At 40.3% G+C, this 24,396-nt stretch overlaps 3 protein-coding genes across 3 annotated transcripts; 1 reads left to right on the top strand and 2 right to left on the bottom strand.

Moving 5' to 3' along the window:
* Positions 1-3,101: 3,101 nt before the first annotated feature.
* On the bottom strand, positions 3,102-9,575 carry smn1 (survival of motor neuron 1, telomeric). The gene is made up of 8 exons (XM_073465294.1): positions 9,486-9,575; positions 8,912-8,983; positions 8,112-8,231; positions 6,696-6,887; positions 5,654-5,833; positions 5,051-5,125; positions 3,615-3,722; positions 3,102-3,367 (listed from the first exon to the last, which is right to left on the bottom strand). The coding sequence occupies exons 1-8, from the start codon at positions 9,531-9,533 to the stop codon at positions 3,311-3,313; spliced, it is 852 nt and encodes a 283-aa protein (XP_073321395.1). The 5' UTR covers positions 9,534-9,575; the 3' UTR covers positions 3,102-3,310.
* Positions 9,563-12,222, top strand: hspb11 (heat shock protein, alpha-crystallin-related, b11). The gene is made up of 5 exons (XM_073465296.1): positions 9,563-9,884; positions 10,005-10,111; positions 11,798-11,866; positions 11,958-12,001; positions 12,093-12,222. The coding sequence occupies exons 1-5, from the start codon at positions 9,814-9,816 to the stop codon at positions 12,183-12,185; spliced, it is 384 nt and encodes a 127-aa protein (XP_073321397.1). The 5' UTR covers positions 9,563-9,813; the 3' UTR covers positions 12,186-12,222.
* Positions 12,223-17,222: 5,000 nt separating this feature from the next.
* lzts1 (leucine zipper, putative tumor suppressor 1) lies at positions 17,223-24,015 on the bottom strand. Its single transcript, XM_073467276.1, has 8 exons — positions 23,785-24,015; positions 23,552-23,689; positions 20,854-21,016; positions 20,361-20,752; positions 20,072-20,245; positions 19,788-19,919; positions 18,058-18,252; positions 17,223-17,771 (listed from the first exon to the last, which is right to left on the bottom strand). Exons 1-8 carry the CDS (start codon positions 24,013-24,015, stop codon positions 17,223-17,225), a joined length of 1,974 nt encoding a protein of 657 aa, XP_073323377.1.
* Between the last annotated feature and the right edge of the window lie 381 nt (positions 24,016-24,396).

The following is a 24,396-nucleotide window of genomic DNA, read 5'->3' as shown; positions in this document are numbered from 1 at the left end:
TACACCCAGGGAATTATTTTGTAGTGCATTTCCTTGCTTCTTTAAAAACTGTCCATCAACCATAACACCATGTGAGCACCAAGCATCATTGAGTCCGGGTGTCAAGGAGTCCACCTCTCCTCATTTGCCATTGAGTGCAACAGCCTGATCTGGCATGTTGTGGTGGAGACAGATCTCTGTAAACATGTGGACACAACAGTTCCTGATTTGATTATCCATATGATGATATTTGATTTTGTCGCCAAGTCCGACTATTTATGAAGTGCTTCTGAGTAGACTTCAAAATATTGAGATATAAATCATGCATCCTGATTATATTTTAAGGGCATATTGCCTGGCCTTAGCTTGTACATCTCGCCTGAACCGCTTCAATGTCAGAGCTCTTTCTTCCACTTTTCAGTGGGCAGTTCAGTATTGATATTACAAGAGCTACTCTGTGGCAAAAAGCCAGTGTTCAACAAAGCTCTATTTATCCATTTTGTGCACATTCAGACACTGTGTAACCCAGACCATGACCTACTGTATCACCTGAGTCTATCCCAACACTGTGAGCCATTAAAAAAGAAAGGAATCAGAAGACAAATAAAAGGCAGAAAGATGTTTAAAATCATTTTATGTTGCAAGGCTGAAATTCAGTGCACTGAGATAAAGTTGACATCAGAGTTTATGTAATTGGAAACCATTGTTCACTGTGATTTTCCCACCGTTTTTAACACAACTGCTTTGATTTACATCGGGTAGGCAATTAACTCTGAAGACCCGCTTGCTAGAGTCATGGTATCATGCTGTGATGGTGAGCATGTTTTTATTTTTGTCTGAAGCATAAACAGCCTTTATAGAGGAATCTGTTGTCTGTCTGCCAATCATAAAACCTAAATTTAGTTTCTTTGGAGGCACATGTTTGGCTTTTTTGGAACAGAACAAATATAAATAGTGTTGCATTTCCCACGCTGTTTCAGCAGGATTAGTTGACAGTTTGGTGCTTACTGTGAAACAAAGTCTCACATACACTTTAATCCAGTGATTTAGCGCAGACCAAACTCTTACCTATTATGCTCAACAGTCCAAATGCATCTTTTCTTGTCTCAAAAAAACACAACATACATATACAAACATACTCACCTCTGTTGGGGTTAACAGTGTTTGCACCTCAATCTTTAACATATAGTTACGACTGGAGTTCTTCAATGAGGTGCTCGGTCCCTATGGAGAAAGGGAAAGGTTCTTGTGCAGCCCCCCGTTTCTCTAATCTTCCCCCAAGTGTCTTATTTAAAAGCAGGATGTTTGTTGATGTCGGGAGCTTGAGTAAATAGCTGAAGGCGCTCTAACTCATGCAGCAATGTGATCTTACTTGGATGTCTGTCTGTTCCCTAGAAGGGACTATGTGAAATGCAGATTATGTTTACATGCCTCATGCCGCTCTGGTCAGTAGGGGGTAGACAGTCACAGAGGGGAACAGTGCTTTCCCAAGCTAGGTCTGACCCCCTTTTAACTCCTCACTGGGCTCCACCGAGCCCTTTGGGCAGCTCAGTTTGCTGCAGAGTCAGACAAGCAATGGGCTTATGCGCAGGCTTTGCCGTGGCAGATTTTAAACCCATCTGTGGGGGAAAGATAGGTTTGGTTTATCACCCCTCGTTTATAGTGCATATTCTATTTGTAAATCCCACAAACTACATTTTCCCCTGATGCCGTCACTCTCTTCTCTCCTGCTTTCTCTCCTTTGCCCACACAGACAGGCTGAAAAACAAAAGTGACTGCTACAGTGAGAATCAAATACGGCAGTCAACACTGGCACACAGTCACAGTGGGCTATAAAATGCCGACCACAGTCAGTACACAAACAAAGGGGCCGCTCTTCACACAGAAAGCAACGGCCGTGCAGCAGCTGGAGGAAGATCACATGGTGTAAAAAACAGGAGACAATCATGCTGTTACATCGTACCACAAAATCGTATTCTGTTTCTCTCCCTCCTTCACACACACACACACAGCAGATGATCAATTGGCCACCAGTTAAGAACCAGAGGAGTGGGTGTAAGCAGGCAGCAAACCACCAGAACTATGGGAAATCAGTTTGGCTTCCTTTTCATGGAACGAAAGCACTACAGGCTGAGCAGCATGATTGTGGCTTTTTGCACTGTAATTACATGTGTTTTTCTATATTCTAAATATACACTTGCATACAGTACTTGAAACTGGTGCCCTGCTTCTTCTACCGTTCTTAGGCTATTAAACCTCAGACATTCCAGGATCAGTTTAAGGACAACAAGATAAATTAAATGACCAGTGTGCAGATCCAAAGCTATCGAGAGGGTGATGGACCTCAGGCTCTAATTCCACACCACATACCATGTATAACTTAAATTATCTGCATTTAAGGCTTGCAAGTCTGAGACTGTAAAGTGCAGAAGATGTTAAGAGAAATACTGTAGACAAATTTTAATGTCTTCACAACTTTGTTTGAGAATCCATCCATATCTGCACAACTTGCCCAATATGTCATACCGTCTGTACTCGAAACCTTGCTTACCATCAGCCTGAAATATGCACCGATCTGATGCGAGTTGAAAAACATTATGATGGATGCGGTCCTATATTGGGTTGGTGTAAGAGGGAACACCTCAGGGAAAACAGAGAGCTCAAATGCAAGGCATACACTGGAACGATTCTCTGAATTAACTGTGTGGAAAGCACCAGAGGGGCTTAAGCAGGACTCAAGTCTGGCTTGCAATCAAATTCTGAGCATGCCAAGAGACACAAGTGTATAGCAGACACACAATTAGAAGTGGAGAGTGTTTCTCTCTCTCTCTGTATGGCTGTGATTCTGTACAGGTCTAAACCCCATGCTATTATGTATTCATGCCACATTTTCCTATAATGGGAATACATTAGACTAGTCTGACTTCTGCTGGACAATACTCGCCATTACAACCCCGTCATTGAGTCTGTCACATATGCATTATCTAATCTCCAGCGAACAAGTAACATAAATAAGCAAAGATATAATTCTAATGACTAATCACTGGTATAGTGTCTATAATTACACACATCTGTCCAATAAATCTCCATTTTACAACGTCAGACAAAAAACATTGAGCGAGTTATCAACTGTGCTATTGATACCATTTATTTCATCTATTTACAAAGAATACAAAACTCTCCTCCTTGAACTCATGTGGCATGTACACTTCATTTATAACACATCTGTTTGAAACAAGGAGGACAAACATCAGGCACACCAGGAAGGATGGCTGCTGCTCCAGGTGATGCCCCCGAGTCACAGAAACTATGAAATCTTGACTTGATCATTTCATTTGTGGTGCAGTTTCGTCCAATTAGCAGCTTCTTTGCGTCCTTGTTTCAACCCCTGTAAAAAGAATATGGTGTTTAAAAATCAAGGACTCCCACCTAGTATGAAGCTGGAGGCATTGATGAAAAGGCTCTCTAGCTGAGAAGCATGGCAGCGAAAATTAAGCAACTTAACCAAAAAGGCGAAACAGGGTCCACATTACCATATAGTACGCCCACTGCTCTTCGTTAATGCAAGAGACTGTAAATAAAAGCTGGAAATCCACAAAGCTTCTGTTAGCTTCTGTGAGCTTCTGTGCACATACCAAGTAGTATCCTGTGTGGTATCCACTCATGTACCAGGAGATGAGCACGCTGCCCAAGGCCTCATCATCCACCATGTCAGGGCTCATTGGTGGAGGTGGAGGGATCATCTGCAGCAGAGACATCAACAGAAGAGAGAGTGTGATCACAATGCAAATGGTGAAAGCATTATAGGGCCAAAACAGAAACTTCTACTGGCGGGCCAAAAGCAAACATAATAATAATAATAATAATAATAATAAAAAATTGTACTGCTATGATGCAAGATGACACTTCCTGCAGAAAGTGTCACTCTGCCTGCTGTGCTCTGACTATGAAAGATAATCAATAATTAATGATTTGAGAGATACCTGAAGATCATTTTTACCTCACAAAAAAATCATGCAGCATTAACAGCGATTTATATCATGATTGATTAAAAAATTGTTATTTTCATCTCTAGAAACCTCAGGCCAAATTGAACCTTATGGTGGGTCTACTTGGGCCCATCGGCCTCACTTTGGCCAGCCCTGCAATAAAGGAAAGGATCACTGCTAGGGGTGTCACAGTTTTGATTTCTAGTTGAAAAATTGAAATTTCAATCAAAAGCACGATCGATGATTCTCCTACTATTTTTTTTTTTCTTTTCATTCTGTGTACATGAACACAATAAACTGACTGGTACAAAGGGTAGCTCGACAGTGTTGGAAATGTTAGATTTATTTCCTATTTCAGGAGATGTGTTTGAGAAGAGGTTGACCCATGGGGGGGAAACCTGAACTGAACTGATCATATTTTCAGAGATTTTGTATTGCTTTGTTTGGGATAAGGATTTACTTGGAACAAAATTGAGAAACTGAACTTTGCAACACACTGAATTTTTATGTTTCGCTGTTTGTTGTTGACTCCCTAAAGGCTGGTACATTTTGTTGAACTCGGAATTTGCCATTTCTGGTGAATATTATTTGAACCTACTTAACACGAACCTGCAAAAAGCCAACAGGATAAAGTCCAGCTGTTGTTGCTTTGTAAAGAAGATCTGTTTAAAAATCCAGATGAAATAGTCTAACAATGGCAGTTTTGATCGATCACCTTTATCCTGTGCGCAGGGTTACTGAATGGTTTGAGGAGTATGAAAATGATGTGAATCATACACTATGGCCTTCAGAGTCACCAGACTCTTCCACTCCATTAGACACATATGGGAGATTTTGGACCTACATGACAGCGCTCAATCACTATCATCAAAGCACCAAACAAGGAAATATCTTTTGGAAGAATGGGGTTCCATTTGTCCAGTAGAGTTCCAGAAACTTTAACAATCAATGCCATCACCTTATCAAGACACTGTTTTTTTTCTCAAATTTGTCTGTAAATTGCAAAGCCCATTTCTGCAATTAAACAGTACCTGCTGTAGTGTATACATTTGAAATTAGTGTAAAGATTAAATGCAACTCACTGGTGGACCAAAAGGCATCATGGGAGGCCAGGAAGGAGGCACCGGCCCATGACCACCCGATCGTCTGCCTCCCCCCTTGGAGAGGACACAAAAGAAAAAAGGGTTAAAAACAAAACACTATGATCTCAGTACCCCAGATCATTTTGCTTGAAAAGGAAATGAATGATTCAAACAACCCTCATTAGTGAAGTCTACTTTTCATTAAATAAGTCTCAGCAGTGTCTATGTATATCATGTCTAAAGTTAACCTATATGCTTTTCCAAAATATTCTTCTCTTCCTCTCTTTTATGACTTTATACAGAGTTTAAATCTATTCATATTAACGGCAATGCAATTTATTATTATCCGGTCCAATTGCCCAAAGATAAATGTCTTTAGTTTAATTTTATTGTTCACATTGTACAAATTTCATTATTTTATGAAATCTGCTGCAGTAACGAGCTAAACCTCTCAGTGAATTTAAATAAGATTAAATAGATTAAATCGTTTTAATCTCAATTTTAACATTTTAATCTCAAACAATAATATGCATGAAGACAGTCTATTACCACTTCATTATGTGTGCTGACTAATGGGGAAAGGTACCGAGTAATTCTTCTTACCTGTCTGAATGAGTGCATGGGCGGTGGGCCTGGAGGAAACCCGGGGAAACCAGGACCCCACATTGGAGGAGGTTCTCTGTGGCCTCTGGACTTTTGGGGTTTACTGTGGGGATGCTGTTTTTGTTGGTTTGGTGTAGTTGACCGGTCACTCTCCTCTGTTGATGATTCGGCCTCGTTTACCTTGATTGCAGAGACATATTGATTTAGTCTTGATATATCATTTTCTTACCTTGGTGATTGAAGTATTTCTGTTTCTCGTTTCTTTTTTTGGAACTAATGAAAAGGGTAAAAAGGCAAAAACTTAAAAAAAAAAAAGTCAAATTAATTTATCCACATAAGATTCAAGTGCTTTACTAATTGCAACTTAATCCCTGGATTGATTACACTTTGGGAGCAGTTTTTCACCTTTCACTGCAGTCTATTATCTGATAAAGATCAAGTACTGTAATTTAGATTTTTCTTACTTTGCCTCAAGTGACCTCAGCTGTGAGTAATTTTCTGCTATTATATTCAGTCTTTAGTGGCCAGACAAAAGGTAACTTGGCTATTATTTAGTCTCATTTCTCATTTGTGGTGTTTGGGTGTGCATACTTATGGAGTGAAGACAACCTAGTGTGAATTTTATCAGGGGATCATGCTGCCGTACTTCACTAGAGGTTATAAAAATATTACCAGGTTTGAGTTGGCTCACTGCCAGAGGGATAGTTTGTGAAATGAGTTTATTACTATTGAAAATGTAAATGTTCAGTCTAGAAATAAGCCATTTTCCTTTGATTCTGAGTGAGTGATGACAAATCGTTTCACGGCTTTTAAAGGGAAAAATGTTAGTCACTGCTATTTGTACATGACATAATATCTTGTGAATTTGGCATGAGGGAATAATATAAATGCACCACCAAACAAAATAGACTCAAGAGATGCAATGTGCACCACCATTAACCTGGTAAGAAGGTAAAAACAAGTACAATCTAATAAAACACATAGAGTAAACTGCATTTCATAACAATTTTACAAGCAGAAATTAAGTATTTTTTCCCTTTACCTTTATATTTGTCTCCTCATCACCCTCAGAAATCTCTGAAAGCAAGTCTTCAAGGTTCTGCTCCTCCTCGTTGCCGTAACCGGTAAAAACGACTATACAAGTGCCCCTGTTCTCGTCTATGGAGGAGATGGTAGCTGCGTAGAGCTGACCGTCCTCTGACCAGTATGCACTGCAGGAGTCCCCAACCTGCCACTGTGACACAACATAAATTGTAATTAAAGTGAAACCGTAACCATACTGTCTTGGTTGTATCCTGATCTAAAGTAAATTCAATATATAATAATAATAAAAAAAGGTGGGAGAAACACTGATTTTTGATCAATGAAATATGTGGTGACTAGAGCCCGACCAACATAACAGCTGGCCAAAATTATTGGCCATAGATGTATTGGTATTTGGTTAAACTGTATCTGCTGAGAATATAATGCAGAAAAAGAAGCTTGGGGTAAATATAATTAAATACATTTTGAGAAAAGTGTACCATTTAAATGCACTGGTGTAATTTTAGACGATCAAGTTTATATGTTGCTTCCACTACATTTGTTTGAAAACCACGTTTCAGAGATCACTGCAAAAAATGTATGTGTATCAGCAGATATTGAATTCTTACTTCCTAATATCGGTGTTGGCACTGGCCCCCCCCAAAGAATATCAGTTATGTCAGATATGTATTTTTTCAGCCAATACTGATAATTACCTGCTTCTCACGGCTGATACCGATAATAATTTCACATTTATGTATTCTTAAAATAAGTTCATTACCTGTGGTTTATGTACCCCTGAGGGTAGAAAAGGCAAAGATGTAGCGGGCAAAGTTGGAAGACTTATTATTCATAGCTCTAGTAAGATTTATTGTGTTAAACTAATAGACTTTTTCCCTCCTCTTCGAATACGTATTGCACGCTACAATTGTGTTGTTTTCTTCTGAACTTGAAAAACAATGCCCACTCCAGCGACGACATGTGTGGCTACTGTCTATATTGCATGGCTCTACACAGGTGCAGCAGCTCTATGTAATGAAAACAACAACAGCATTGGTTGTTGTTGTTGTTGTTGTTGTTGTTGTTGTAGTTGTTCTTCATCTGTGTTTATTGGCGACTGGCAAACCAACTTTAAAAAGGTGCATACCGCCACATACTGTGTGTAAATGCTGCACTTGTTAAGTCAGCTAAAGCAATTTGGCTTTGTATTATCGGTTCCATTTATCGGCTATAATTCCATTACCAGCTGATAACCAATAATGTAAATTTTCCATTATTGGGCAGATAAGTTATCAGTCTGATATATGTCATGCATCCCTAGTTAAAATGCCACCTACTGTGTTGATTTTAGTGTTGTCATCGAGACTCCTACACTGTCAATAGATTTACTGAACTCTATGCCTTCTTCCTTGATTTTTTAGCTTCAGTTACAAACCTCTTTATCTGGTGGTGCATTGGTTCTTTTCCTGCTCTGGTTCTTCTTGTTGTTCTTCCGTTTTTTTCCTGGTTGGTTTTTCTTGGAGGGTTGCGGCTCATCTTCACCCTTTAGGGCAGTCTGGTACACAAAGCAAGCACAGAAACATAAGTGGCAAATTCTAAGTGCTGTATTGTTGGCAACTGAACTTGTTTCTGTTTCTTGAAGATGTTTCACCTCTCATCCAAGAGGCTTCTTCAGTTCTAACTGGAGGGGATTTGCATGCTTTTAAGCTCTGTGTGGGAGTGTCCTTACAGAATTGTTAAGGACACATGTGAGCTCTGAGTTTCAGAGTTGTAAGGGCTACTTGTGGGTTGTTGACCCAACCAGTCTTCATGTGGCTTGCTAGGGCTAGGTGTGCCCAGGTGCGAATGGTTGTTAAGCTGTCTGGGGAGAGAACTGCATTGTAGGTGGGTGATAAGTAATGTCAGGCCACCTCCTCTGTTCAAAGATGGCCGTTCCAGTTTGACAAAGATGGATTCTTTTAGAGTCTTGACCTGAGGAGTTAGAGTCAAGACTCTGCTGTCCACTTACATCTGAATAAGAAAAAAACATTCCTTTGAGGACAACAATGTAAACATCTTGGCCAGAAAAGAATTGAAAGAGGAGTAAATGATGAGAGGTGAAACGTTTTCAAGAAACTGAAACACGTCCAGTTGCCTATAGTACAGACCTGATGACTGAGAACCTTCATCAACATAAGTGGCAAAGGCAAACATAAACATTTCACATGCACATACACTGCAGGGCACCTATTTTACCTTGAATGATGCAACTGCCTTGTCATAAGCCTTTATCAATGCCGTGTCATCCCATATATCCGAATCATCACTCTGAAAAAGAAATCAACAGATTTAGAACATCTTTAGGTGAAAGGTCATCTCTTAAACAAGCCTTTACCGTTCAATGCAAAGCGACACAGATAAGATGCAAAAGGACTGACGACTCTTTTTGTCTTTTTTTAAATTTTGTTGATAGTGCAGCTATGTTTAGCAGTTCACCTGACCTGTTCATCTTTGCGTCCTGCACTGTGGAGAGGATGCTACAGGAAGTCAAACGTGCAACATCTTTGTGCAGCTAAAGCTAATACGCCTGGTATATATCCAAGACGTCGTATTAGTTTACAGTATCTCGACTAATGAAACACGAAATGTACACTCTGGATTTCTGGTTTTATTTTTCCACTTCAATTCCCCTTTGTTACCCCAACTTCAGCGAACTCAACGTTGGTTTGTAGCTTAGCATCCTAGCACAGCATCTCAAACAAACCTATAACGGCTAACAAAAAGTCCACACATGTTGTCGTCTTATGCTCCTTAGTGCGTCTCAACTAACCTGCCCAGTTCCTCGTGCAAACAAGACGTCGTCGCACCCATTCGCCATGTGAAGAGTTGTAGATTTCACTGCTAACTGCTAATTGCTAAACAACTCACTAACAACGTGTGTCGGAAATGGTGACGCACTATTGTCATGTTGACGTATATATCTTGCGACGCAGTGGTTGGCTTGGCAACGGCGTTAGCTCTCTAGCCGTCGACTTCTCCAGGAGCCGAAAACAGAGCAGATAACAGCGTGGGCCTGTTGGTATCATCGAAATTACCATTATTTTTCTTCAACCGGAAAGCTCTGGAGATCACAGTCTTTGTTGTGAGAGTCAGTGAAGATGATTGATGCCAAAGTTGTCGTCGCTACATGCAGCGATGAGAATCACCCACCAGAAAACATCACTGACGGGTGAGTGTTGGCTTTACTTGTTCATGAAATAACGCCAAGTGACAGTTAATGTCAGGTGTTCACTTTATTTAGTGCTAATGAACCCCAAACCCAAACCGAGTGTTTGTCCCCTTCGTTCAGAAACACCAAAACCTTTTGGATGTCCACCGGGATGTTTCCTCAAGAGTTCATCGTTCGCTTTGCTGAACCCACCACGATTTCTGCTGTGACAGTGGACAGCTACAATGGTATGGAGGCTGTGATGGTGTCATATACTGTACTTACTGTCAAAGAAAAGAAAAATCAAAGAAAAAAGTTATTGGAATTATTGTCTTTGTCACTGCTTCTGTCCATGTTAAATTTAACATCATTAACAGCTGGATCACTACCTTAAGTGTTAGATCAATCTGAATATAGCTATATTTTTACCTAATTTCTTTAATGGACAGAATCTATGGACCAAATACTTGCAAATTACAGCCAAGCACATTGTAAAACTGAGGAACAAATACATGTTTGATTAGCTATCAGCTCACCGCCATTTTACTCTGCCATGCCTTGTGCTTGAGAATGAAGCCACGTGCATACAAGGGCTATACTGCAACATATTGAATTAGGATTCAGTTTTCTGAGACTAACCCTTAATATTTAGAATTGCACAGGCCTATATATATGTTAATACCATTCAAGAAACATGCATTTTTATTGTATCTATCACTCAAACTCTGGATTATAGAGTAAATGAGAATAGAATTGTGATTTACATGGTCAAAAATGATTTAATTTGAAAAATATTGGACAAGAACTGACTGTGTGTGAAGCAAAACAACATGATTAGAATAAATATTCTTAAACAAGTCTGGGGGACAATTGCCATGCTACCAGCACTGACGCTGCGCTTTGAGCTGAAACCCAAACATCAGCATGCTGATATGCTCACAATGACAATGCCCCCATGCTGAAGTATAATGTTTACCATGCTCATTATCTTAGTTTAGCATGTTGGCATAAAACCATATGGTGATTAGCAATAAGCATAAAGTACAGCTGATGCTAATGTGAATACTCTACTCATAAACCAAAGTATTGGGACAAATCGGAATTTTGACCTGATGGTGGTGCTAGATGGAAAGTCAGGAGATAATTAAAGTTTATCCTGAGAGGTGTTCAACATCCAACAGCTGTTGAGACATTTCACTCAAAACAACAAACGCTATCCACATGGTGGTGATAGAGATTAGGAATCGTCATCAGGGGACAATGAATGTCTGTACAAAATTTCATGGCAACCAGTAGTTGTTGAGATACTTCAGATATATATTGGTCCGATAGATGTCAGTATCTGTGAAATTATAGTCGATAAATGAAACCAAAAATATGAAGCCGAATTGCTTTCATTGACCTAACAGGTGTAACATTTACACACTCCAACACTGTAGGTGGCAGCATGCTCCTCTAAAGTTTGTCTGCAATCTGTTAGTAAACACGTAAAAGAAGAGCAGCATGGCACATTCATAACATCAAAATGATGCACCTGGGTAGAGCCCTGGTTGTAGCCCCAAGAGCCAAACTTGTCGCCAGTATGAGCGTTTTCTACAGTTTCAGAGGAAAATTGTAATTTGCAATACATATTCTACAAGGGATCCAAGATGAGTTTTAACACAACAAATGTCATTAGAGTAATGGAATATTAAATAATCCGTCTTTGCTCACCACATATTAGTCTGTCTTGCCCTCGGTTGTGTGTAAACTACAGGCTAGGAACTTCTTTTTAAAATACAAAAAATGTAAAATGATCGTTTATCTTATCGGTATCAGTCATGAGAAGCAGGTAATTATTGTTTCTTGGTATCAGCTGAAAAAAAATCCATCCCTAATGCGTCCCTAATTATACATACATTTATAGATATCTGGTTGTGTTTTTTCTTTTGCAGTCAAACATCTAAAGATAGAAAAGAACACCTCACAAAATGCTTCTCAGTTTGAGGCTGTTACAGAGAAAGGTAAGGGGCCATCCATCTGCAGTGTATGTTTGCACATTTGTTTTAATGCCAAAGAATTTCAGTTGGAATAAACAAGCTGATTGTCTTGCAGAATTTGAACATACAGATGGACACCTTCAATCAAATGCTATTTCAGTAAGTCCAAATGAAAATATAATTATGCAAAACATATGAATAAATATAATTAACAGATAAAACAAAACATCTCTTAATTTTTTTCTTTCAGCTAAACGGAAGCAGTGCGACCCACCTTCGTTTTATCGTCACCTCAGGATATGACCACTTTGTCTCAGTGCACAGACTCAGTGTGCAAAATTGACATGCTTTATTGTTGTGAATTAAACGCTTGTGGAATATTTTTCGTATATAAATGGCTTTGTGGTATTATTATTGATACTTGTACATTTGAGTAGATCACATCATATGCTCAGTCAGTCTCGATAACACACGCACACTGACATCTTCTCCCTCGTGGCAGACGGCTCTAACAGTAACCGGGGGTCTAATACGCATAATGAATGAATTTGTGAGTCACATTGATTTTGAGAATGAATTAATTTATGTCAAAACAAAATTAATTGTATCATCTTAATCTTATCAGTGCAGACAAAGCATAAAACTGAAAGGTGCATTTTTCTGGCCACAAACCCTGAAATGAGCTGGAACCCATTTGTTCTTATGTAATGTTATGGATTTATCCCACATTCAACTGTTCCTGCTAATTTCAAAAGCTGATAGTTGGCAGAGCTTAAGAATAAAACAGTTGGATTGCGATGAATGGTAGAATTACTTACAAAGGAAATTTCTCTCTGTGTGAGAGATAGAGTTAATTAACTAATTTTGAGCAGTGGGGTCTTAAATTGGCCTCCGTACAAGCCCCCCCCCCAATGAGCAGAGATGTCCATCCCCATAGAAATGAGGAACCATGGGCGTTGCAGCTGGGGGGTTGGGGAAGCAGATGGTTTTCCAGCCAACCAGCGAGTCTCTAAAGACTGCGGGCCTGTTCACACAAAGTATTCAAGCAACCCCCTGTACCACACTAACACTGACTCCTATCTACCTCCGTTGCCATTTCAACTTGTCGGTAGCAAAGTGTTCAGCAGTGTGCGAGGACCCTTTGGGACTCCCTCCTCAATTACTTTGCTGACTGTGGAGGAGCATGGGGATTTGCTGAGGCTGTGCTTGCTGTAGCCTGGTCTGCATGGAGGGCTCCGAATGAACCAATAAAAATATGAAATACATGCCTGAATAACTAGCCCCCTGATATTTTAGAGCAACTAATTGCTTAGGGGTATGGCTGGGATATAGCACATTTGAGTATGTGAGTGTAATGAGTAATGAGGGCAAGGTAGAAACTGATACAGTGTTATTGACTCATCTATTATTTACCGGTATGGAATATTTATTATAATGTTCGAGGTGAGGGTCGGGCCACGAAATGAAACTTGCATTCATAGGAGTACATTATTTTTGTCCACAACAGTTCAAAAAGTGAATTTATTACATTTGTATACTGCGAATATATAAGCATAGATCCCCTTTTGTATGTTGAACTGGTCTGCAAATGCGCCTCACCATTACTAATGAATTCAGGCTCTTTTGTGCTTGACTGTCAGCCGATCAGGAGAATCACAGCAGGATATGAGTGCATTATTATCATGTCACTGCAGGGCAGGGCTAAATTATCACCCGGTGTCTTCTGACGGCTGCCTAACTGCTGTCCAGTCACCCCGAGACATCTGCTGGACCAAAACTCTGTATGTTCAGCTGAGTCCATTCAAAAAGATGCATATCATAACCTTCCCAAAAAACCTGCTATAATTGAAAACGGTCGATTTTATGAAAAAAATAATGCCATAATGTGACTTTAAAATCATTTTTTAAAACTATTCTGCTTGAAATTGCTGTTTACTTCTTTCATATAGCAGATCAGAACATCTTTATTTATTGCGTACAATCAAGTGTGTGTGTGTAGGTGATGATTCTTAAATTGTTATTTTGTGTAAGAAATCCCATCAACCACCCAGCTCTGTTATTTTCTTTCATGTCAAACCAGCGACTTTGAATTTTGTGTTATCTCCTCTGTGTGGTCCTCCTTTCATGTCAGTGACGGAGCCACACACATTGACAATGGGCCTTAATTTGATTTCAGTTCTGATTTGGTCCAATCAGCTTAGTTATGACAGAAGCTGAGCTGGAAAGAGTCTCTGCGTGAGGAAGGAAATGCTGTAATGGCCGAAATTAGATGATTAGACGGCAAAGGAAAACAATCTTCTCATTATTTAAGCCCAAGAGGAATGGGGAATGATAATGAGGGATTGACAAAGAGTGCAGTTGACAGCTTTGAATATATATCAACGGCATTCATATTTATTTCCAAATCCAGAGACGCTGCTTTTGAAGTTATGTAATGAATAGTAAGTGTTGTTTGACTAACATGACTACAGCTGCAGTATTGTCCATGCTGGTGTAGTGTACTTCACTAGATGTATTCACCTAATATACCTTTCAGTGTGAACACAGATGAATCTGCTTTCCATCTGCTTCTGACAAAAAGCACCAGTAAACAAGTCTGTTTGTTGAGACTCACTTTTGGAGATAAACAGACTTTCAGTCAACAGCAAATGTAAATTAGCAAAGGTGTTCGAATGAGCACTGATGCACAAATGACAAACATTTCCTGCTTTTCAAATCACCTGTGTTTGCACCTGAGCTTGTTTGTTGAAACTTATTTCCAATTCTAATACCGGCTGTTTCGCAGAGGCTTTGTGCAAGTTGTTCTACATTTGATTTTGTAGATTTAAGCCCTAGAAATTTGCAACAGCACCCATAGCTGCATTATCAACTGTCCTGGTGCTGCATCCTTGTTTTCTGTGCTAAATCCCAGAATAAGGGCTGTGACACACTTATCTCGCACTTCAGTTTAAGTGCCACTGCTTCCAGCCCCTCACCTTAGATTTCCACTTAGTCTGTCTGCACCCAAATCTGTCCTGACACTCCGCGGTAATGTAATGTAAAGTAATGGTCGCTCGCTGAGTAATCTCAAGAAGCCTCATTACGGAGATTGCCACACATTCCTGACCAGCACAGTCTGCGCATATATATCTGCCTGGTAGTCTATGTGAGCCTCTGAGTATTGAGTGGGTGAAGTAGTTAAACTTTTGCTTCACAAACTACTTTGCCCTTGTGGGAAGTGGAATAGCTCCAAAATAGTAGAGCCAAATGGCCGGAGCTGCTGCTAGGAAGGATTGTTTGTCTCCAAGTGGAGCAATGCCAGCTAACTCTCACAAAGTTAGATGAACAATGTAGGGAGAGAGATAGACATTACAGGGAGATCACTGCTTTTTGTCTTTGTTTTTCTCTTAAAAATACTTGGCTTTATTGTATTCCGTCCACCCCTTTAATCTATCTTTCTCTCTCTAAACACACACAGAGCACAAAGCGAATCCCAACATTTGCATTTGCCCTTGGTATCTGTCAGATGTGTTCTCCAGTGTATACAGTGTTATGCGCATTTCTATAGTGGGAACAGTGTTTCTTTTCCTGCATGGCTCAGGCACAAGGTTTGCCTTAACAAAGTCCCGGTTTCTGCACCCTTAGACAATGCAGTGACACTCATTATCTCTTCTTTAAGTTTGTAGATGGAGCCATGGAAAATTAAGTTAGACAATTAGATTACAACCATTACAGCTCATCAACACAGTCACCCTGAACTACAATTAACCCATTGCAGAAGTTTGTGTTCGTCCAGAAAAAAAACAAAAAACAATATCTGTTGAGTGGATTGGTTGCAATTGTATGACTTAAAGGGTAACTCCACCAATGTTATAAATTGAGTGTGTTAACAGGTCTTGGGAGTCATACTACATATGTGAAAAAAGTAGAATAAAGCCTTTTGTGGCTCCAGAGGAAGCTGCATATAATCTGATAAATTGCCTCCATCGAGCATTGTGGTTAATGGAGGCAACAGGCTGTGAAAAGCATTCCACTGGTCTCACATTGCCCTCCTATAACACTGTTGGACTCATTATGGACAATTTAAATACAAATGATCAAAATCGATACAGCAGGACCAGAGATATCACCTTTAATTCAACACATTGTTCTTCTTTTTCCAAAACCCGGAGCCTACAATACCCACAATACAACCTAGCCAATGAGTGACATCACTGGAGGGAATTCATCAGATCACATGCAGCTTCCTCTGGAGCCACAAAAGTCTTTTTACTACTTTTTTCACATATGCAGTGCCGTAGTAGTAGTACACACTTTAATGTGTAAAATTAGTTACCCTTTAACATGACACCTGAATTTAGATATGCAAGTGCTCTGCCTTGCAAGATGAATTTACTGATCACTGAAATATTCTTAGTAATACCAAGTTTGAATTTCATAAGATCCAGAGAATGACAAAAACAAACAGAGGTTATATAATAAAATATATTAGGTTTAGTATTGTGTGGTTGCATATTGCCTTAGATTCTCAATGTTGAAATGAATTTAAAGGTCTTCTTTGTAAGAAAAGTTTATTTTTGAGTGTCATTCCCAACAAATACTGGCGCTTTGGGATTGTAGGACGGGTCAGACACAATTCCAAAGCGTCAGTATTTGACGAGTTGGGAATGAAACTTTTTATACAAATAGGACCTTAAAGGATGCAAATGCTTTACAGCTAAAAATATTTAAACGTGTATTTTGAAGTGAAAACAAACACCTTGTTTGCAAATATTCACGTCATAAGACCTGTGTATTGTTTTGCAATAGCTTAAAACTCTTTTCCATGCACAAACAGCACAAGAATGGATAGTGTGGGAGCATATATGTGGATTCACAAGACAAACTAAATGAAGGTTTAGGAACCCAGACTCACAATAGGTGATACATCACTGCCATTGTTCATGCTGGAAAAGACAGATGTGAGGCCACGATCGTGTTTATCATGTGTCACCATCACACATTAATCATGAAACAGATAAATCAGCCACTGTCTCATCTGTGTCACTTAAAAACTCATAAATGGTGTTTAAACTACAAAATTGTACATGATTCCAACGATTTGTGATCTTGCTAGAAGCGTGGTAGAAAAACTAAAAAAATACTCTCACTTGAACATTAAATAATTTAGCGTTTACTTTTGAACAAGAACTATCAGCGTCATCACAAAAAGATAGAATTTTATTGTTTTTTGTGACCTAGACAGAAAATACACAATATTACGGTTTGCACATTCTATTAAATAACCCTTGTAAAATACTAATTAGCAGTGACTGATCTCCAGGTGTTATAATAAATATCTGTGGTGAACAAACAGTCAAGTGCCCGGTTCACTTTCGCTGAATGTGTGTGAGTGCTCCTGTCAAATCTCTGTGGCAATAACATCGTCATATGTTTGTAACCCTGAGCCGTAGTTGATGTCCATGCCGAGCTCCGTCCGGCTCTCCAGCTCAGCGGTGAGCTCCTTTAGGATCCTCTCCAGGTCCTGGTTCTTCTTGTGCATCTGCAGGTAGTTGATCTGGAGCTGCTTCTGGTACTTGATGACCCTTCCTTTCTCCTTGTTCCATGTTTGCTTCTCCTGCTCAAAGCTGTTGGCCAGCCTCTCCTGTGCCTCCTTCTCCTCCCTGAGCTGCTGCTTCAGTCTCTCCACATCCCTCTGGAGTGATTCTGTGGAGACATGTCCACTGCTCTCCTCCCCCTGGCCCTGAGCGGGGGAGTCTGAGCCTTGGATTAATCTCTCCAAGGCCTGTGTCTGGGCATGGACCTCACGTTGCAAACTGTGCTGCAGCCTCTGCTCTTTGGCCATGGCCAGATCGTGTTTCATTCCCTGAATGTCTGTCTCAAGTTTGCCCACTTTCTCTCTCAGTAAATCAGCCTCATTCTTCTTGCGATGGAGCTCATTTTGGCACACCTGTGTTAAAAAATGTCAAATATTCAGACACAGGCAGCAATTAAGAATATTTTGACTGATGTAACAGTTCTACTCATGTTAAGTGTCACATAAGTTCTCTTGTTAAGCCTGCGATTATACAAGTCTGCTAAAACATGGACGTTTAAAACAGTCTGAGGGTCACAGTTCAGCGTAGCACATAATAACAGATATCCTTTTCTAACGAGAAGTGCTGTAATTAAGTACTGTGTGGGCATTATGGCTGTATGTCCTTATTTAACTGCCGCTGAATCATCAACAGACTAACCTCAACCTCTCTGGTGCGAGAGTGAAGTTTGTCCTCTTGGTCTTTATTCTGCTTCTCGAGAGTCTCCATCTTTGCCGTGTTTTCCTTCAGTGAAGCCCTGAGGCTGACGATTTCATTTAGCTTGTGGTTGACGTCCGCCTGGCAGTCTCTCAGCTGCTGCTTCAACAGCGAGATCTCCCCTGTCTTCTGGCACACCTACATTTGGACAGAGACAAATATGAAGATGAAACAGTCAGAGTAAATATTGAGTGTGTTATGTACCCCTCCATGACAGAGAAATACTTTCCAGAAGGATTATAAAATATTTCTCTCTGAGCATCTTTACAATTATGGATTTGGTACATTTCCTATAATGAAAGCACATAGAAGATGGCTGGGAAACTATTCAGTTTGTTTTGGGCGGCACAGATCATATGACAATAGTAGGCATGGAAAACACTACTTTACTACATTTACAAATCAAAGTCTCCTGGGTGAAAGTCCTGTTCTTAACCCATTCATCAGTCACAACCTGCTTCATCTGTTGACAATGTTGCCTTTGCTCAGTTGCAATGATAATCCTGGAACATTAATTAGAATGTTGTAGCAACAAGACCAACACGTCCATATCAGATAAACACGCAACCGTCTGATAACGAAACATTAATATATTATCAGCATTCACAGTTCTGTTTTTGGCAATCCTCGCAAACAGTTGCCTGTTTACATCTGACAAACACAGAGCAACATTAGCATTTATTTGAAGTCCTGTTTCTGGCAACCTTGCAAGTCCAATATTCACTCTCCTTTTCGCCCCGTTTTGTTCTCCATCAACATGGGGACACTTATGAACCTTTAGGAGCTAAATGTTCCACTATGTTTGCCAGCTAATCGCTATCTTTGTTAGTCTGCAGCCAAGTCGCCTGGATAAAATGTTTTTAGTTTACATGTTTATGACCTGACTGTCATATCGGGAGATGGAGGGGATGGTGGTGGAGCTACAGGTGAGAACCACAGCTCGAGCCTGCGTTTCAACATTTGTAAGCGTGACATCACTGGATATTGATATTGGATATTGGCACATGTTCAGCCGTGTTTGTGCTTTAACCTAATTAGATCATAAGCACAGCACTGTTGCAACATGAAATTGAAAACTGACCTAAATAAACATAAAGCTGTAAAATATCCTGGGTTTGCTGAAACATAACGGTGACTGGGTTGTTGTCTCCAGTGTCATGTTGGGCAGGTACCGTACAGTTGGTTTATCAGAGCCTGTTTGCTGAGGACTACTTCAAAAGAACCGCATATTTCTCTGTGGGTTACTATGAGTCACACCTTTCACATTAGACACAGTCATTTGACTCATTCTTTATAGAAACAAACAGTTAGCTCATCTCACAATTCTTTGGAAACCATTTGTGCAACTAGGGATACTACACCTACACAGGTTCAAGAGCTCATAATAAAGCAAGGGAGTTGTTTGATTAAAGCAAAAGTATGTAATGTCCCTGATGTTCAAAGGCAACATTATCAGTTATTGAGAAAAATGTGAAAGACGCCAGTATCCCTGACTCTTTTGACTGATTTCTGTTTCTTAAATATGGTGCAAAATGGCAGAATTTTCCTGTAAGGATGGAATAACTTCATGTTCCCACACCTCAGCAACAGTCATCAAGGTTGTACCAGAATGTGTTGTGTGCTACAAGGTTTCAAACCTTACTGATATCTCACATAAATGACTCATGACTCACCTCCCACTGAGTTTCCTCAAGTGTCGGAGCCAGCTGCGTGTTTTCTGTCTCATACGACCTCAGTCTGAGCACAACGAGATCCTTCTCCCGGGTTAGCTTTGAGACATCCTCCTGAAGCCTCTCTTTCTCTGCCTGCACAAAAGTTGATTTCTCATTTCACTCAGTCACGCTTGTGTGCAAGGTAAGATTTCTATGCATCCGCTCATGCTTTTTTTGTATCTACATCGATTCATTGGAAAAGGGAGAAAGGTTGTAGGGAGGATTTTGAATTGGTGGGCACTGACCTGGAGCTGCCTGACCTGCAGCTGAAGAGCTTGCTGGGTTCTTGCAGCCATTTGCGACACTTGTCGTAGCTTTGTGGAGCATCGCTGCTTGAGCCCCTCCATCTCCTCAGCACAATATCTTTGTCTTTCATCAAACAACTGGCAGGTGTCTTCTTCCTTCTCCTCAAAACTCACCTGTTGTAAGGTGAAGACATCTCAGTTAAAATTTGTCTTGTACAGTTTAACTACAGAAGAGAGGTGCCTGTTGATTAGGGCCGCATGCTTTGATTGTAAAGCAACAACTTGGTACCTGTAGCTCGTGCAGTTCAGTCTCTCTCTCAAGCAGCCTTTGTTCCAAACGTTCAATCAGTGACTCATCTGTAGTAATCGGGGAGCGAATCCCACCTGAAGTTTCAGAGAGAGCGCTTGGCTCGTCTGCAGAGAGTGGGGAGCTAACATCCCCATTTCCCTTAGATGTCGACCCCCCGCTGTTTAAACCAGCCCTGTAGCTACAGTCAAGGTTAGCGCTGTTCCCGCTGACCCATGGAGGGAAATTGGGTTGTACTCCCTTGCTGAGGCTGTTTGCGGGAGCTGAGCTGCCATCGCCGTGACTGACAGGGCCGGTGGAAGCACTTAGGCTGCCGCTGGTGCTGTGGGTGGGCAGGCTAGACATAGAGTTACGTCCGGAGTCTGAGAAAGTTCCTGAAACGCAAAAAAAAAAGACATTGTATTTTATCGGAATTTGTCCTTACACCTGAAAAATCTCATTTTAGGATAGGAGTGTATCAATATTATATAAAGACCTGAGAAGGTGTCTTGCTTGTGTTGATTTTCTGGACTCCTTGCTTTTTTCAGAGGACAAAGAATGTGGTCCAGGCTGTTGTGGCCTGTCTCTGCGGAGGACGTACTCCTGGGAATCACAGGCTTGAAGGCAGTGGAACGGACCAGTGACTTCTCAGCAGAGGTCTAGAAGAGTGAAATGACACACAGTCAGGGGTGCTCTTCCCTATTTTTGTTTTTATATTCACTGGCTCATTGCAGCTGACAGCATGGCAAAAAGCAAGCCCTCTTGTACTGTTGCAGAGAGCACAAAGAACCGAGGATGGGTCGCATTCAGAAACTTGAAAAATCATGATGACTGGCTTTCACAAAGATAAATATTGTCACGTCTGTAAAAATGAAAGGGATAGATTTTTTCCAATCATGTCTTCTCATATTAGAAACAGAAGCACTGAAGTGTGCAGAAGAGCGTCTCTAGCTGGCAGTATTAAAAGCCGCACAGCAGGAGTTGCAAGTAAAATTCACTTGACTGTCATAGAAGAGAAAACTCATTTCATAGATGAACTTATACTCCACATGCCCCATCTGTGCTGTCCAAGAACGTCACGAGCTGTACCTCCCCTCGGTACTGTCCTCCTCTCCTCCCCTCTGCATCCCACATCTCTTCCCCATGTGCTGTCTGAGGGAAGATGAATAGCCCTTCTCTGTGATATTAATAATATGAGCTACTGCTGAAGTGTAAGAGGTAAAGCTTGTGAGCTCAGCATTCCTTCTCACTGACTTCATGACTGGGATGCCGTTCCTCGTTTTTTTTTCTCCCTTTCTATCCCTCAAACTCTCTATGGCCCTCCCTTCTCTTTTCTCTCTTATTCCCCGTTCTGTCTCTTTTAAAGCTGCTCCCTATTCCTCTCCTTTCTCCCCCTCTTGCCCCTGAGGAATAAAGACCTATTGAAGAAGACTCAGTTTGCCTACGTATTCTTGGCAAAGAAATGACTTCTCTGAGAAGATCAAGGCATTCTTAGGTCATTAATCTGGGAGGGGGTGATTAATAAGATGGAAAAGGTTCAATGCAGGTTATGAGGAATGGCTGCTACCAATTAGACTACCTGCTGTGCATGTGTTATCCTCAACTTCGCTGTGAGCTTCTCAAAGTCTGTTGCAGTTATGCAGTATAATTCTATCCTCTTAATGGTTGTATGAATAACCATAGTAACGGCTCCCGACAAGGAAGGCCATAGGCTATGAAAATCGACATGAAATCTCAAGTTAATATTTGAATCCACATTCTTCAAGAAATTCTGAAGTTTATTCATTTTCTTGAGTTAGAGAGGAAGATTTATACCGTTCACAATATGTAGGTGTCATTTCCACTGAGGACACTGGGCAGTCGCCACAGCTATTTTCAGTTTTGTCCCCATTGCCTTTTAAAATTATAATTTGTAAAAGCAACATCATAACTTTTTTTACACACAGCGATACATACATGTCAGTTTTGTTTGTAATTACGTCTGACTACCTGTTACAGACCTGGGATTTGTATTTATGACAGTGGTGTTGCAGTGGCGCTAAATCGCACAGAATGACAATTTCTACATAAAGTTGCTTTAAAATAGCTTGCACTAAGAAATGTCATCTAACAATTGAGAACAAATGCTTTGCTGTCCATCAGCACCTCCAGTTGAAACTGGCCACTGCTTATTCTGGTGTGAAATATGAGAACATTTTAAAGGTCCTATAAGAAAAGTAGATTTTGAGTCTCATTCTGAATTCGTCAAAAACTGACGCTTTGGGTCGGCCACCATCCCGGAGGGTCAGTTTAAAGAATCTACTTTTTATTTTATTATTATTAAAGTACACTAAGGTTAACAACCACTTACAACATGTGCAGGTGGTTCTGTCCAAAGGTAATAAAATGTAACTACACTGTAAATTATTAAACATTGACTTTACTTAAAAAAGTCAGGGAACTGATCACCTCAAAATAACCAAGTACAGTAGACTAACAATTTTAAGTTGTTGTTTCAGCTCTTACAACTTCAATTAATAGTCTACTTTACTTGGTAATTTTGAGGTAATCAGTTACCTGACTTTTTAAATTGATCCAATTGTCAGATACCGGCACCCTTAAAGTACGGAGGACCAGAACATGGAGTCTCTGCTGTTTCCTGTTAACTGCTTCTGACTGAGAAACAGCCTGACACATAACTCCTCAGAGAAATGCTGTTTTTACATTTTGGCTAGCGAAATACAAACAACTGATAAATAACATGTTAAACTGTAAAATTAGACAAAGTGACTTTAGCGATTACCAAAGAAACCAATTAGCTCAGAATTACTAAGTAGACTAATAATGTTAAGTTGTTAAAGCTTTTTAGCCCATACAACTTAAATGTAATAGTCTACTTTACTTGGTAATTGTGAGGTAATTGGTTTCCTGAATTTTTAAAGAAAAGTCAACTTTTAAAATTTACAGTGTAGTTAGTGAGCTTCTGAGTTGCTGGTAGGCAAATTTTGTTGCTGATGGACAGAGCTGGGCTGGTTGTTTCTGTGTTTCCAGCAACACACTGTATTTATCATATAGACAGAGTTTGCCATTCATCTTCTCATCTAACTCGAAAGAAGATGCAGATATTTCCCAAAAATGTTAAACTGTTCCTTTAAAATCCAATCACATTGTTTTGGTAAAAGCATGAGAGAAGAAGTAATGGGCATTTTGCTCACCCTCTCCGTCATTTTCCCCGACATGAGCATGAGTTTCGGTTGCAGTCGTCCATCTGATTCTCCATCTCGCTTCTTTCCACCTGCATGGTCTTCCATAGGTCCTCCTCTGTGGTGTGCTGACCTTGTTTTATGGCTCACCTTATATTGAACAGGTTAAACGTTTAATACTTTTCTATTTTGTAAGTACAGTTTAATATATGTGTGAAATGTCATCTGATGGCACATGAGCTTACTTTGATGTAAAAGAAATCTTCACTTCGTCCTGACCGGGAGTGGGACAGGCCTTTAGAAGGATGAGTGGTGGTCGAGGAGCACTGAGTGAAGCTGCACTTAAGTAGCCCGTCAAGGCTGCAACCTCCACTCTTCCTATGATGGTTTGTTCCCTTGTTTAACCTGTAGTCAGACGCTTTGCAGTGGTTGCTGTTGAGGCTGTTGCCGTTGATGAGGCTGCTGACACTACCCATGGTCCTGCAGGCATAGGTGAGCAGAGGGTGGGGCTGAAGTCCAGATGGTCAAGTTACACAGAAGTGAAGGGAGGACACAACTCATGACCCCACAGAAGGACTGTCAGTGGCTTTATCTGCAAGACAAGAAAGGGATAATACACATTAAACAGTTGATCCTTAAACAGAAGATTTTTTTAAAAAGGATAAAGGTCATAGTTTCCTTTGATGCTTATCAGTTTTTTGGTGTTGTTTAATTTTATTGTTTCCTGGTCAGTCCAGCCACGCATTGCTGAAGCAGGTGTGTTAGCATTTGCAAGACAAACAAAGTGAAAAAATGTCCGTCTTGGCTCACTGCCTGGCTTTGTGTGTCTGGATTTATAGCTCGACCGTTGAATTTGA

This window comes from Pagrus major, chromosome 5 (genome assembly GCF_040436345.1).
Source record: "Pagrus major chromosome 5, Pma_NU_1.0".
NCBI lineage: Eukaryota > Metazoa > Chordata > Actinopteri > Spariformes > Sparidae > Pagrus > Pagrus major.
The sequence above is the reverse complement of the archived record's forward strand: the minus strand, read 5'-3'. Positions and strand labels throughout refer to the sequence as shown.